The 15,151-nt window shown below is 31.9% G+C and overlaps 1 protein-coding gene across 1 annotated transcript; it reads left to right on the forward strand.

The window, feature by feature from the left end:
• The first annotated feature begins 239 nt into the window (after window positions 1–239).
• On the forward strand, window positions 240–8,537 carry LOC142229555 (ecdysone oxidase-like). The gene is made up of 3 exons (XM_075300121.1): window positions 240–376; window positions 6,452–6,780; window positions 6,845–8,537. Exons 1-3 carry the CDS (start codon window positions 349–351, stop codon window positions 8,417–8,419), a joined length of 1,932 nt encoding a protein of 643 aa, XP_075156236.1. The 5' UTR covers window positions 240–348; the 3' UTR covers window positions 8,420–8,537.
• Window positions 8,538–15,151: the final 6,614 nt, after the last annotated feature.

Genomic DNA, 15,151 nt, shown 5'->3' on the forward strand with positions numbered 1-15,151 from the left:
CGAAATTGATAACATAGTCAAGAAAAGAAATGAAATTTTTTTTTCAAACAGCCGTTAAAATAAAACATCAGCAATATAGATAATTTGTAAATAAAATATGCGGTTCTGCAACCGGTGCTATTGTTGAAAAAAAAAAAATACAAACAAAAACAAAAATACAATACAAAAAATAATGCAAACAATAAAATACGAAAATGAAATATGAATAATGATCATTTTAGTATTGAAATTCATTTATTTTTTTTTCATTGCTCTACCAGTAACGTTTGAGACTTCATAAGGGCTAGAGAGAAATTGTTTTTTAGATAATTTTTGTGGTCAATGTTTTTGTTTTTATATTAAGAAATAATGTTTGTAGACAAATTGGGTAAACTAGGTAAGTTGAATGGACGTGTTTTTTGTAATAAAACCAACGACACCTGTAAACTGAGACAGACACAAAATGGAATAATCGGAAATGTGAATAACCCTTAATGGAGCAGAGGAAGTGAATTATAAGAAAATTAATTAAATTAAAATTTCGTAATTCTACAAAATATATTGAAAATAAAATTTAAAAATGGTAACAAAAAGAAAATCTCTACAGATATGTGGGATATTTTTGATTTGAAAGCAAAAATTTAAAAAAAATACTTTAAATAGATATGGTTTAAATTCAAGGAACTTAGTGGATTAAGGACGCCTGGTTATAAATTGTTCCAATATCCTCACATAGATTTATGGAATGTACACCCAAAAACGATTACTTGGATTCAAACATTTTGACTTTGATTTTGATTTTCGTACACAGAAAAAAATATTGTCGTGAGGCCAAAGATTTCAATACCTTAAAATACGAATGCGAATATTGCTTAGCATGGAAGACTCATTTTTCTGATAAAAAGTTTTGTTTCCTTGTCCAATAGTCGATAAACTTTTTAATAAAGTCTTTTTGTCCTTATAGTTAAGTGATTCGACTTAGGTAGAGGGTGATACGGTCAAAATTTGGTCAATATAAACTTGACGTATTTCTTTCAATTTTGCATTTAAAAAACCTGAACACCCCTCATTTTGAAGGTGTGTGTGTGTGTAGAATGTTGCTCCTATTTTGATTTTGGAATTCACTCTTCAGTTGTCAAAATGCCGTCCAAGCAAGAAGAGCAGCGTATCAAAATTTTGCTCGCGCATCGCGAAAATCCGAGCTACTCGCACGCAAAGCAGCCAAAATCGCTAAAAGTTGCCAAATCAACCGTTACAAATGTAATTAAAGTGTTTGGGGGAACGTTTGTCGACAGCCAGGAAGTCTCGATCGGGGGAAAATCGAAAACCGGAAGCCGCTGAGACGACAAAGAGAGTTGACGGTAGTTTCAAGCGAAACCCTAACCTCTCTCTCCGAGATGCCGCAAATAAGCTGGGTGTATCGTCTACAACCGTGCATCGAGCCAAAAAACGAGCCGGACTATCGACTTACAAGAAGGTAGTGACTCCAAATCGCGATGATAAACAAAATACGACGGCCAAAGCCGACTAAAAGCAGCTTCCGGGACAGGAGTTTTATACGGCAAAAGGAAGGGGAAAGGTAGCAGATATTTTCAAACACATAAAACTGTCAAAGTTCGCAAAGAAATATCTAGTTTGGCAAGCCATCTGTACCTGTGGCTTGAAAAGCAGCATTTTCATAGCTTCCGGGACTGTCAACCAAGAAATTTACGTGAAAGAGTGTTTGAATAAACGTCTGCTGCCTTTCCTGAAGAAACATGGTTGTTACGTACTTTTTTGGCCGGATTTGGCATCTTGCCATTACGGTAAAAAGGTCATGGAGTGGTACGCCGCCAACAACGTGCAGGTGGTTCCCAAGGACAAGAAACCTCCCAACACGTCAGAGCTCCGCCCAATTGAGAAATACTGGGCTATTGTCAAGCGGAACTTAAAGAAGACCAAAAAACTGCTAAGGACGAACAGCAGTTCAAGGCAAACTGGCTTTCTGCGGCGAAGAAGGTGGACAAGGTGACTGTACAAAATCTGATGGCAGGTGTCAAGCGTGAGGCCCGGCAATTCGGATTTGGAAAAGCGAAAGCCTAACTGAATATTTTTCCTGAATTTTATACTAATTGAACTTGAAAAATAAATTTAATTTGATTTTTTAAATAAACGATTTCACCGATTTACACGCGTTTTCCCTTGCCCAAATTTTGACCGTACCACCCTTTATCCTAACATGAAATAAAATTTCATTTTACCAAGGTCAACTTGGCTTTACTAATTCTAAATTATTGAAATCTCTCTCTAAATTTGTCGACTTTTTGCATCTTCGCAACAAAGCAAAAAAGACATTTTTACTTGAAACATAATTGGGTTTGAATTTGGAAAGTTTAGATTTAAAGCTCGATAGCTTCCCAAAAAAAAAAAAATGTTTGTTAAAAAGAGGTCTGCGACTTATTTGACATACACTTACGACATATAATAATATACCTTGTAAATTGTCGTAAATTGATAGCGTTTAAAATTTAATTAATACGATTAGTTTTTGCGACTTTTGCGAAGGTTTTTTAAATTTTTTTTTATAATTTTAATTCAATCACTCAATTAATCAAATCCAATTAATTTTAAATCGAAATTGCTTAAATCGGTTTTTTTATTAACCTTTTGATTGAATTTTTGGAAAATTTGTTTGAATGAACAAAGTTCGGAATCAAAACAAATTAATGTTTTTAATTAACGTTTATGATTGATACAACAAATTCTAAGATTGACGAAATTTCAATTAAAAATTAATTTTATCAATTAATATCGTCACTGAAGAGAAATATTATTTTGTACAATTTGGTTTTAATTCAATAATTATTTGACTCAATTAAGTTTTGATTTTTGTTTCGCGTTTGCGTTTTTATCTTTTAATTTCGACCATATAAATTATAAATTAAACGTGAAACTGTTGTTTTTGGTTTCTTTTTTTTTTGATATTCCTACAAAAATATCTAATTATATATTTTGTTGAAAAATTCTAATTTAGTTGTAAATCTATAAAGCAAATGATAATTTTTTGCTTTGTTAAACATTTGATATATTTTATTATACCCTCCACCATAGGATAGGGGAATATTAACTTTGTCATTCCGTTTGTAACACATCGAAATATTGCTCTAAGACCCCATAAAGTATATATATTCTGGGTCGTGGTGAAATTCTGACTCGATCTAAGCATGTTCGTCCGTCCGTCTGTCAGTTGAAATCACGCTAACTTCCAAACGAAACAAGATATCGACTTGAAACTTGGCCCACGCCCAGATTTGGCTTGCGGAGCCTCTTGGAGAAATTTGGTACGTGGTGTTAGTATGTGATCCATAACAACCAAGCAAAAATTGATCCATATCGGTCCATAATTATATATAGCCCCCATATAAACCGATCCCCAGATTTAATCTCCGGAGCCTATTGGAGGAGAAAAATTCATCCGATCCGGTAGAAATTTGGTACGTGGTGCTAGTAACAGGTTGGCTGATAAGTCCCCGGTCTAACAAAGAAAACACATTTTTTGTCAAAATTCGTTTTTATTATTCAACATAGTTCCCTTCAAGAGCGATACAACGATTATAACGACCTTCCAATTTTTTGATACCATTTTGGTAGTACTCCTTCGGTTTTGCCTCAAAATAGGCCTCAGTTTCGGCGATCACCTCCACATTGCTGCCAATTTTTTTCCTTGCGAGCATCTTTTTGAGGTCTGAGAACAAGAAAAAGTCGTTGGGGCCAGATCTGGAGAATACGGTGGGTGGGGAAGGAATTCGAAGCCCAATTCATGAATTTTTGCCATCGTTCTCAATGACTTGTGGCACGGTGCGTGGTCTTGGTGGAATAACACTTTTTTCTTCTTCATATGGGGCCGTTTTGCCGCGATTTCGACCTTCAAACGCTCCAATAACGCCATATAATAGTCACTGTTGATGGTTTTTCCCTTCTCAAGATAATCGATAAAAATTATTCCATGCGCATCCCAAAAAACCGAGGCCATTACTTTGCCAGCGGACTTTTGAGTCTTTCCACGCTTCGGAGACGGTTCACCGGTCGCTGTCCACTCAGCCGACTGTTGATTGGACTCAGGATTGTAGTGATGGAGCCATGTTTCATCCATTGTCACATATCGACGGAAAAACTCGGGTGTATTACGAGTTAACAGCTGCAAACACCGCTCAGAATCATCAACACGTTGTTGTCTTTGGTCAAATGTGAGCTCGCGCGGCACCCAGTTTGCACAGAGCTTCCGTATATCCAAATATTGGTGAATGATATGACCAACACGTTCCGTTGATATCTTTAAGGCCTCTGCTATCTCGATCAACTTCATTTTACGGTCATTCAAAATCATTTTGTGGATTTTTTTGATGTTTTCGTCGGGCGTCCACTGCGTTCACCGTCCTCCGTGCTCCTTTCATCCCCAGAATTGGCTTGCGGAGCCTCTAAGAGCAGTAAATTTCATTCGATCCGACTGAAATTTGGTACATGTTGTTAGTATATGGTCTCTAACAACCATGCAAAAATTGGTCCACATCGGTCCATAATTATATATAGCCCCCATATAAACCGATCCCCCGATTTGGCTTGCGGAGCCTCTAAGAGAAGCAAATTTCATCCGATCCGGCTGAAATTTGGTACATGGTGTTGGTATGTGGTATCTAACAACTATGCAAAAATTAGTCCACATCGGTCCATAATTATATATACCCCCCGTATAAACCGATCCCCCGATTTGGCTTGCGGAGCCTCTAAGAGAAGCAAATTTCATCCGATCCGGCTGAAATTTGGTACATGGTGTTGGTATGTGGTATCTAACAACTATGCAAAAATTAGTCCACATCGGTCCATAATTATATATACCCCCCGTATAAACCGATCCCGCGATTTGGCTTGCGGAGCCTCTAAGAGAAGCAAATTTCATCCGATCCGGCTGAAATTTGGTACATGGTGTTGGTATATGGTCTCTAATGACCATGCAAAAATTAGTCTACATCGGTCGATAATTATATATAGCCCCCGTATATACCGATCCCCCGATTTGGCTTGCGGAGCCTCTAAGAGAAGTAAATTTCATCCGATCCGGCTGAAATTTGGTACATGGTGTTAGTATATGGTCTCTAACATGGTGTTAGTATATGGTCTCTAACAACTATGCAAAAATTGGTCCACATCGGTGCATAATTATATATTGCCCCCATATAAACCACCCAGATTTGGCTTGCGGAGCTTCTAAAAGAAGCAAATTTCATCCGATCTGGTTGAAATTTGGTACGTGGTGGTAGTATATGATATTTAACAACCATGCCAAAAGTGGTCCATATCAGTCCATAATCATATATGGCCCCCATATAAACCGATCCTGAGATTTAGTTTTGGAGCCTCTTGAAGGAGCAAATTTCATCCGAGTCAGTTGAAATTTGGTACATTGTGTTAGTATATGGCCGTTAACAACCATGCCCAAACTAGGGCCATATCGGTCTATAGTTCTATATATAACCCTCAGATAAATCGATCCCCAATCACACAAAAATTGGCCCATATCAAGTTCATAATTGTATATAGCCAACATATAAGAGACCTCCCATATTTCAATTCTGGCTCTCTATGTACCGTGCAAAAGTCCATATCGATTCGTAATTAGACTTACCTAATATATACCAGGTATGGACTAACTAACAATTTTAATTTCAATTTAGGAAGTTTTAAGATACCACGATTGTGGATGCCAGTCTTTTGTGGAAGTTTCTACGCAATCCATGGTGGAGGGTACATAAGATTGGGCCTGGCCGAACTTACGGCCGTATATACTTGTTTTATTATTAAAATTTGTAATCTTTCCACTTTATTTGCAATAAAATCTGCTATGACTTTGCATTTAAGATCACTAAATTGGTAATTGCATTTAAGTATTCAATTCGCTCCGCACGTGTTTGAATTAATTTTACCAATATAAAATATTATTATTGACTTGCATATACACAGATAAAATAAGTTTTTGCTTTTTTTTTGTTTGAACAAAAAAAAAAAATTAATTAATTTTTTTCAGTGTATATATAATGTGCCTCATATATATCTCTCCACACAGAAAAAAAATATCATCAAACATTTTCTAATTAAAATTTTTAATTGAATTTTGAAAAAATATATAAATAAAAATTTAATTGAGTTTTTAAAAACTGTTTTAATTAAAACAAAAATCAATAACATAAATTAATTTTAACAAAGTTTTCTTCATTTGGATCAATCGATTTCTTAATTAACGTTGCAGACTGATACTATCATTTGTGGGATAAAAGAAATTTAAATTAAAATTTAATTGATTAATTAGCTTTGTGATTGAAGACAAAAATAGATTTTTTGTCTATATAAAAAATAGTAGTGGTTTGTATCTCGACTAAAATTTGGACTCCTAGGAATTTTTGTAAAATATTAAATAGATAATATTTTTATATTTTAGAAATAATTTTCGTTGTATTATTGGCTTCTACAAGAAAAATGGTCTTAGCCACTACCTCACCGCCCCCTTATAACGATTTGGTGGATAATTTTATAGAACAGCTATTTCAAAATCTAACAGCAGCCAGAGAAGAATTGCAAAATCCCCATTTATGGCCCTCCGACTATGCTGATGAATTGTTAGAGGGCCATCGACCACCTAAAGTCCATGATTATATTGTGGTAGGAGCAGGTACTGCAGGGTGTGTGGTAGCCAGTCGGCTAAGTGAAAATCCTAATGTAAGTGTTTTAGTAATAGAGGCGGGAGGTGATCCGCCATCACTTTCAGAGGTAAGTTAGAAAAACTTGATATTTTTTGTTAGTCATTGCGGACTGTTCTTTTCCCATCTTTTAGGTTTATATGCTATCGGCATTGCTTCAACAAACTCCATATTCCTGGAATGATTATGCTGAACCCAACCCGACAAGTTGCCAGGCCATGAGGGACGGCCGTTGCTATTGGCCTCGTGGAAAAATGGTTAGTGGCACTGGTGGCATCAATGGCAATGTCTTTCTTTTAGGACGAGAAGCAGACTATGATGAATGGTATAATCAAGGAAATGCCGAATGGTCGTGGCAAGATGTTTATCCCTATTTTGTTAAGGCCACTCATGATGAAAGTACCCCAGAAATGCCTAAAGGGTCTTTGATATTAAATCATTTTCAAAGAGATTCCGATTTTCATATTCTAAGAGATCTAATGGCAAATGCTACAGAAGAGATTGAAGCGAATTTTATCATAAAAAGTGATGGTTATAGGCAGAATATTATGGCCACAGTAGAACGAGGAAAACGTATGAGTACTGGCAAGACCTATTTGGGAAAAGTGGCTAAATATCGTAGAAAAAATTTGCATGTCCTGAAAAATGCAGTGGTGAGAAAGGTTATCTTTGATAATACGCCCAAGGCAGTGGGTGTTGAGGTTCTACTGAATAACAGTCGAATATTACAACTCCATGCCCGAAGGGAAATCATATTAAGTGCTGGAGCTTTTAATAGCCCCCAGATTCTTATGCATTCTGGGATAGGGCCTTGTGATCATTTGGACTCCCTAAATATTAGCTGTGTGGCAAATTTACCAGTGGGTCAAAATCTCCAAGATCATGGTATGATGTCTATGATTTTTAAATTCAATCAAAATATTCCCGATATACCCCAAAGTGATGCACTTACGAATACCTTTGAATATCTGGTCCATCAAAAAGGACCTATGGCTTCACATAAAAATCTGGTGGGTTTTATAAACTCTTTGGCTGGGAAAAATATAAATAGTAGCGATCTAATGCTAGTCTCTGGCTTAAGTAAACCCTCAAGGGGTTCCAATATGTATGAATTTTTACAATTTCGTGAAGATTTAGTGGAGACATTTTTGGAGCTAGCAGAAAATCAAACCACTTTAGAGATTCAGGGATTACTCATCAAACCCAAATCGCGAGGATTTTTACAACTTAAACACCCCGTTTTTGGCAAAGGACCTGTGATACATAACAACTATGCCACCGAGGAGGAGGATAGTCAACTTTTATTGCGTTATATACGCTATGTTCAGGCCCTTCAACACTCCGATATATTCCGTCATTATGATTTGCAACTGATACGCATACCTTTGGAGGATTGTGATACTTTGATATATGATTCGGATGATTATTGGTTTTGTTATATTAAATATTTCCTGATCAGTGCTTGGCATGCTGCTGGTACTTGTCATATGGGCCCGGTAACAGATCCATCCTCAGTTGTAGATTCCCATTTGAGAGTACATGGAGTGCAAGGCTTAAGGGTCATTGATGCTAGCATTATGCCAAATATTACAAGTGCCAATACCAATGGTCCCACCATAATGATTGCCGAAAAAGGAAGCCAAATGATTATAGATGAATGGACGAATCGTGTTGCGAAGTATGATCATGGTGTGGTTACCGTTTTTTAAAATGTTTTATAAAGTACCTGTAAATAGATAAAATTGAAAAAACAAAATATTAGGAAATTATTAGAAAAAAATATTAAATATTTTATATAATTTATTTAAATAAAATGTGTTAAAATAATGCATGGAAGGATTCACATAAATTACTACCTGTAAATAGATATAATTGGAAAACGAACTCTATATTAGAAAATGCTATTATATATAGTATAATAATAATAGTATAAAAATAGTATAATTTATTTAAATAAAAATATTGAACTAATGTTTGCAAGAATTATGGAATTATGAAGAATAATGTGGACTCTTTATATCTTGACTAGTTTAGGTTTACCTAAATTTAATTTAAATTTTATTTTTATAGAAAATGTTGTCAAAATTATATTTCTATAGAAAATTTTGTCAAAATTTTATATCTATAAAAATTTTATTTCTATAGAAAATTTTGCCAAAATTTTATTTTTATAGAAAATTTTATAAAAATTTTATTTCTATAAAAAATTTTGTTAAACTTTTATTTCTATAAAAAAATTTGTTAAACTTTTATTTCTATAGAAAATTTTGTCAAAATTTTATTTCTATAGAAAATTTTGTTAAAATTTTATTTCTATAGACAATTTCGTCAAAATTTTATTTCTATAGAAAATTTTGCTAAAATTTTATTTCTATACAAAATTTTGTCAAAATTTTATTTCTATATAAAATTTTGTCAAATTTTGTTAAAATTTTATTTCTATAGAAAATTTTGTCAAAAATTTATTTCTATAGAAAATTTTGTCAAAATTTTATTTCTATAGAAAATTTTCTATAAATTTTATTTCTAGAGAAAATCTTGTCAAAAATTTATTTCTATATAAAATTTTGTTAAAATTTTATTTCTATAGAAAATTTTGTCAAAATTTTATTTCTATAGAAAATTTTATCAAAATTTTTATTTCTATAGAAAATTTTGTCAAAATTTTATTCCTATAGAAAATTTTGTCAAAATTTTATTTCTATAGAAAATTTTGTCAAAATTTTATTTCTATAGAAAAGTTTGTCAAAATTTTATTTCTGTATAAAATTTTGTCAAAATTTTATTTCTATAGAAAATTTTGTTAAAATTTTATTTCTATAGAAAATTTTGTCAAAATTTTTATTTCTATAGCAAATTTTGTCAAAATTTTATTCCTATAGAAAATTTTGTCAAAATTTTATTTCTATAGAAAATTTTGTCAAAATTTTATTTCTATAGAAAATTTTGCCAAAATTTTAGTTCTATAGAAAATTTTGTCATAATTTTATTTCTATAGAAAATTTTGTTAAAATTTTATTTTAATAGAAAATTTTGTTAAAATTTTATTTCTATAGAAAATTTTGTCAAAATTTTATTTCTATAGAAAATTTTGTCAAAATTTTATTTCTATAGAAAAGTTTGTCAAAATTTTATTTCTGTAGAAAATTTGTAAAATAAAATTTTGTCAAAATTTTATTTTTATAGAAAATTTTGTCAGAATTTAATTTCTATAAAAAAATTCGCTAGAATTTTATTTCTATAGAAAATTTTGTCATAATTTTATTTCTAGAGAAAATCTTGTCAACAATTTATTTCTATAGAAAATTTTCTCTAAATTTTATTTCTATAGAAAATTTTCTCTACATTTTATTTCTATAGAAAAAGTTGTCAAAATTGTATTTCTGTAGAAATTTTTGTCAAAATTTTATTTCTATAGAAAATTTTGTCAACATTTGATTTCTGTAGAAAATTTTATCAACATTTTTATTTCCATAGAAAATTTTGTCAAAATTTTATTTCCATAGAAAATTTTGTCAAAATTTTATTTCCATAGAAAATTTGGTCAAAATTTTATTTCTATAGAAAATTTTGTCAAAATTTTATTTCTACAGAAAATTTTGTCAAAATTTTATTTCTATAGAAAATGTTGTCAAAATTTTATTTCTATAGAAGATTTTGTCAAAATTTTATTTCTATAGAAAATTTTGTCAAAATTTTATTTCTATAAAATATTATGTCAAAATTTTATTTCTATAGAAGACTTTCGCAAAATTTTATTTCTATAGAAAGTTTGGTCAAAATTTTATTTCTATAGAAAATTTTGTCAAAATTTTAATTTTATAGAAAATTTTATCAAAATTTTTATTTCCATAGAAAATTTTGTCAAAATTTTATTACCATAGAAAATTTTGTCAACATTTTATTTCTATAGAAAATTTTGTCAAAATTTTATTTCTATAGACAATGTTGTCAAAATTTTATTTCTATAGAAAATTTTGTCAAAATTTTATTTCTATAGAAAATCTTGTTAAAATTTTATTTCTATATAAAATTTTTTCAACATTTTATTTCTATAAAAAATTTTGTCAAAATTTTATTTCTTTAGAAAATGTTGTCAAAATTATAATTCCATAGAACATTTTGTTAAAATTTTATTTCTATAGAAAATTTTGTCAAAATTTTATTTCCATAGAAAATTTTGTCAAAATTTTATTTCCATAGAAAATTTTGTCAAAATTTTTATTTCCATAGAAAATTTTGTCAAAATTTTAGTTCCATAGAAAATTTTGTGAAAATTTTATTCTATAGAAAATTTTGTCAACATTTTATTTCTATAGAAAATTTGGCAAAATTTTATTTCTATAGAAAATTTTGTCAAAATTGTATTTCTATAGAAAATTTTGTCCACATTTTATTTCTACAGAAAATTTTGTCAAAATTTTATTTCTATAGAAGATTTTGTCAAAATTTTATTTCTATAGAAAATGTTGTCAAAATTGTATTTCTATAGAAAATTTTGTGAAATTTTCTGACGACAGTAAGATGGTTCAGGGAGAATGGGATCCCAAAACAGATGCCGAAGGAAAATTATTGATGGATCGAAGATGGATGAGAGGACGGAACTGGGCTTATATGTAGAAGACCCATTTACCGTGCCATAACGGAATGTGTTAAATGGTTCGGAAATAATACGAGGCCACAAAACGTGAAGGCAATAGCAGAGGAATTGTATTGCAATGAAAAAGCATTATCAACGAATAGTCGGAATACGGCAGTATCCGCATTATATGGGTGGCGGGACATGCCGGAATAAGAAGAGATGCAAAGGCGATAAAATCTAGGGCACTTTGGAAACTGAACTAAGAAAACGCAAAGCCAATAGTGGTAACGCAAGGATGAATGGACACGGGAGACACATAAAGCGATGTAGACCAATGCAACGGTCGTAGAGACGACGATAATACTATGGTGGGGAGCCAGATAAGAACAACATTAGAGAACTGTTCAAGGAGAGTAGGAGGATCGTGGGAGTAATGACCGGACATTTAAAATTGAGTCGAGTATGAACAGCAGGGGATGATGCCTGTAGGGCGTGTTATAAGAATGAGAATGATGTGACCTTGGATACCGAGATCCTTTACCGATTACCGGACCACAATAAAATCCTGCAGACAGAAGTGCGAGCCATAACGAAATGTGTTAAATGAAGGGAACTAAAGGCAATAGCGGACTATACGGTTGGATCGCGAAGCGTATTAGAATGAAAAAGCACGATAATGATGTCGGAATAAGAGGGAACTTAAATGCAAGATAAGAGCTAGGAAAGTGAACTTAGAAATCGGAATAGAGGTAACGTAAATGGGCATGGGAGACACATAAAACGATGTAGACCAAAGAAATAGTCAGGAGAACTACTCATGGACTGTAAGACGACAGTCAAGATAACCGTGGTAATAATGACCTGGCACCTAGGATTGAGACCTGGTCTGTGCCGAAAATGAGTAGCAGTGGAGGGTGCATGTATGACGTATTTTGAGGATGATGATATCTTGGAGCACTACATTTATCACTGTCCTGATTTTACGAGGCCAAGAGTTGGCCGTATCGGTTAACTCTTGGGACTGGAAACAAATTAGGGAATTCGTTAGAGAAGGATAGGCTGGAAAGAAGAAGTTAACCGCACAACAAACTGAATACTGGTTGAGGTATATGCCAGCAACCTGAATCCTCTTTTCAAACTAACCGAAATCGATATGAAAAAGTTTGAGTTTGAGTATGTTAATAACCTTGAAAGCAAAGAAAGCCAGTTGGCTAGTATTACATCAGAAGCACTGGTTTGGAATTCCATTTAATTATTATTATTAATTTTTTTTATGAGTAAAAATCGACAAATAAATTGAGTGAGGTAAGTAAAAGAAGTGTAGAATGAGGAAATGAATAAAACATAATTGTAAATATTTTTCTAGTGACCCAAATTAATAAGAGCCGAGTCCATAAATATCTTGTCAACAATTTATTTCTATAGAAAATTTTCTCTAAATTTTATTTCTATAGAAAATTTTCTCTACATTTTATTTCTATAGAAAAAGTTGTCAAAATTGTATTTCTGTAGAAATTTTTGTCAAAATTTTATTTCTATAGAAAATTTTGTCAACATTTGATTTCTGTAGAAAATTTTATCAACATTTTTATTTCCATAGAAAATTTTGTCAAAATTTTATTTCCATAGAAAATTTTGTCAAAATTTTATTTCCATAGAAAATTTGGTCAAAATTTTATTTCTATAGAAAATTTTGTCAAAATTTTATTTCTACAGAAAATTTTGTCAAAATTTTATTTCTATAGAAAATGTTGTCAAAATTTTATTTCTATAGAAGATTTTGTCAAAATTTTATTTCTATAGAAAATTTTGTCAAAATTTTATTTCTATAAAATATTATGTCAAAATTTTATTTCTATAGAAGACTTTCGCAAAATTTTATTTCTATAGAAAGTTTGGTCAAAATTTTATTTCTATAGAAAATTTTGTCAAAATTTTAATTTTATAGAAAATTTTATCAAAATTTTTATTTCCATAGAAAATTTTGTCAAAATTTTATTACCATAGAAAATTTTGTCAACATTTTATTTCTATAGAAAATTTTGTCAAAATTTTATTTCTATAGACAATGTTGTCAAAATTTTATTTCTATAGAAAATTTTGTCAAAATTTTATTTCTATAGAAAATCTTGTTAAAATTTTATTTCTATATAAAATTTTTTCAACATTTTATTTCTATAAAAAATTTTGTCAAAATTTTATTTCTTTAGAAAATGTTGTCAAAATTATAATTCCATAGAACATTTTGTTAAAATTTTATTTCTATAGAAAATTTTGTCAAAATTTTATTTCCATAGAAAATTTTGTCAAAATTTTATTTCCATAGAAAATTTTGTCAAAATTTTTATTTCCATAGAAAATTTTGTCAAAATTTTAGTTCCATAGAAAATTTTGTGAAAATTTTATTCTATAGAAAATTTTGTCAACATTTTATTTCTATAGAAAATTTGGCAAAATTTTATTTCTATAGAAAATTTTGTCAAAATTGTATTTCTATAGAAAATTTTGTCCACATTTTATTTCTACAGAAAATTTTGTCAAAATTTTATTTCTATAGAAGATTTTGTCAAAATTTTATTTCTATAGAAAATGTTGTCAAAATTGTATTTCTATAGAAAATTTTGTGAAATTTTCTGACGACAGTAAGATGGTTCAGGGAGAATGGGATCCCAAAACAGATGCCGAAGGAAAATTATTGATGGATCGAAGATGGATGAGAGGACGGAACTGGGCTTATATGTAGAAGACCCATTTACCGTGCCATAACGGAATGTGTTAAATGGTTCGGAAATAATACGAGGCCACAAAACGTGAAGGCAATAGCAGAGGAATTGTATTGCAATGAAAAAGCATTATCAACGAATAGTCGGAATACGGCAGTATCCGCATTATATGGGTGGCGGGACATGCCGGAATAAGAAGAGATGCAAAGGCGATAAAATCTAGGGCACTTTGGAAACTGAACTAAGAAAACGCAAAGCCAATAGTGGTAACGCAAGGATGAATGGACACGGGAGACACATAAAGCGATGTAGACCAATGCAACGGTCGTAGAGACGACGATAATACTATGGTGGGGAGCCAGATAAGAACAACATTAGAGAACTGTTCAAGGAGAGTAGGAGGATCGTGGGAGTAATGACCGGACATTTAAAATTGAGTCGAGTATGAACAGCAGGGGATGATGCCTGTAGGGCGTGTTATAAGAATGAGAATGATGTGACCTTGGATACCGAGATCCTTTACCGATTACCGGACCACAATAAAATCCTGCAGACAGAAGTGCGAGCCATAACGAAATGTGTTAAATGAAGGGAACTAAAGGCAATAGCGGACTATACGGTTGGATCGCGAAGCGTATTAGAATGAAAAAGCACGATAATGATGTCGGAATAAGAGGGAACTTAAATGCAAGATAAGAGCTAGGAAAGTGAACTTAGAAATCGGAATAGAGGTAACGTAAATGGGCATGGGAGACACATAAAACGATGTAGACCAAAGAAATAGTCAGGAGAACTACTCATGGACTGTAAGACGACAGTCAAGATAACCGTGGTAATAATGACCTGGCACCTAGGATTGAGACCTGGTCTGTGCCGAAAATGAGTAGCAGTGGAGGGTGCATGTATGACGTATTTTGAGGATGATGATATCTTGGAGCACTACATTTATCACTGTCCTGATTTTACGAGGCCAAGAGTTGGCCGTATCGGTTAACTCTTGGGACTGGAAACAAATTAGGGAATTCGTTAGAGAAGGATAGGCTGGAAAGAAGAAGTTAACCGCACAACAAACTGAATACTGGTTGAGGTATATGCCAGCAACCTGAATCCTCTTTTCAAACTAACCGAAATCGATA

Source organism: Haematobia irritans, chromosome 3 (assembly GCF_050003625.1).
Source record: "Haematobia irritans isolate KBUSLIRL chromosome 3, ASM5000362v1, whole genome shotgun sequence".
NCBI lineage: Eukaryota > Metazoa > Arthropoda > Insecta > Diptera > Muscidae > Haematobia > Haematobia irritans.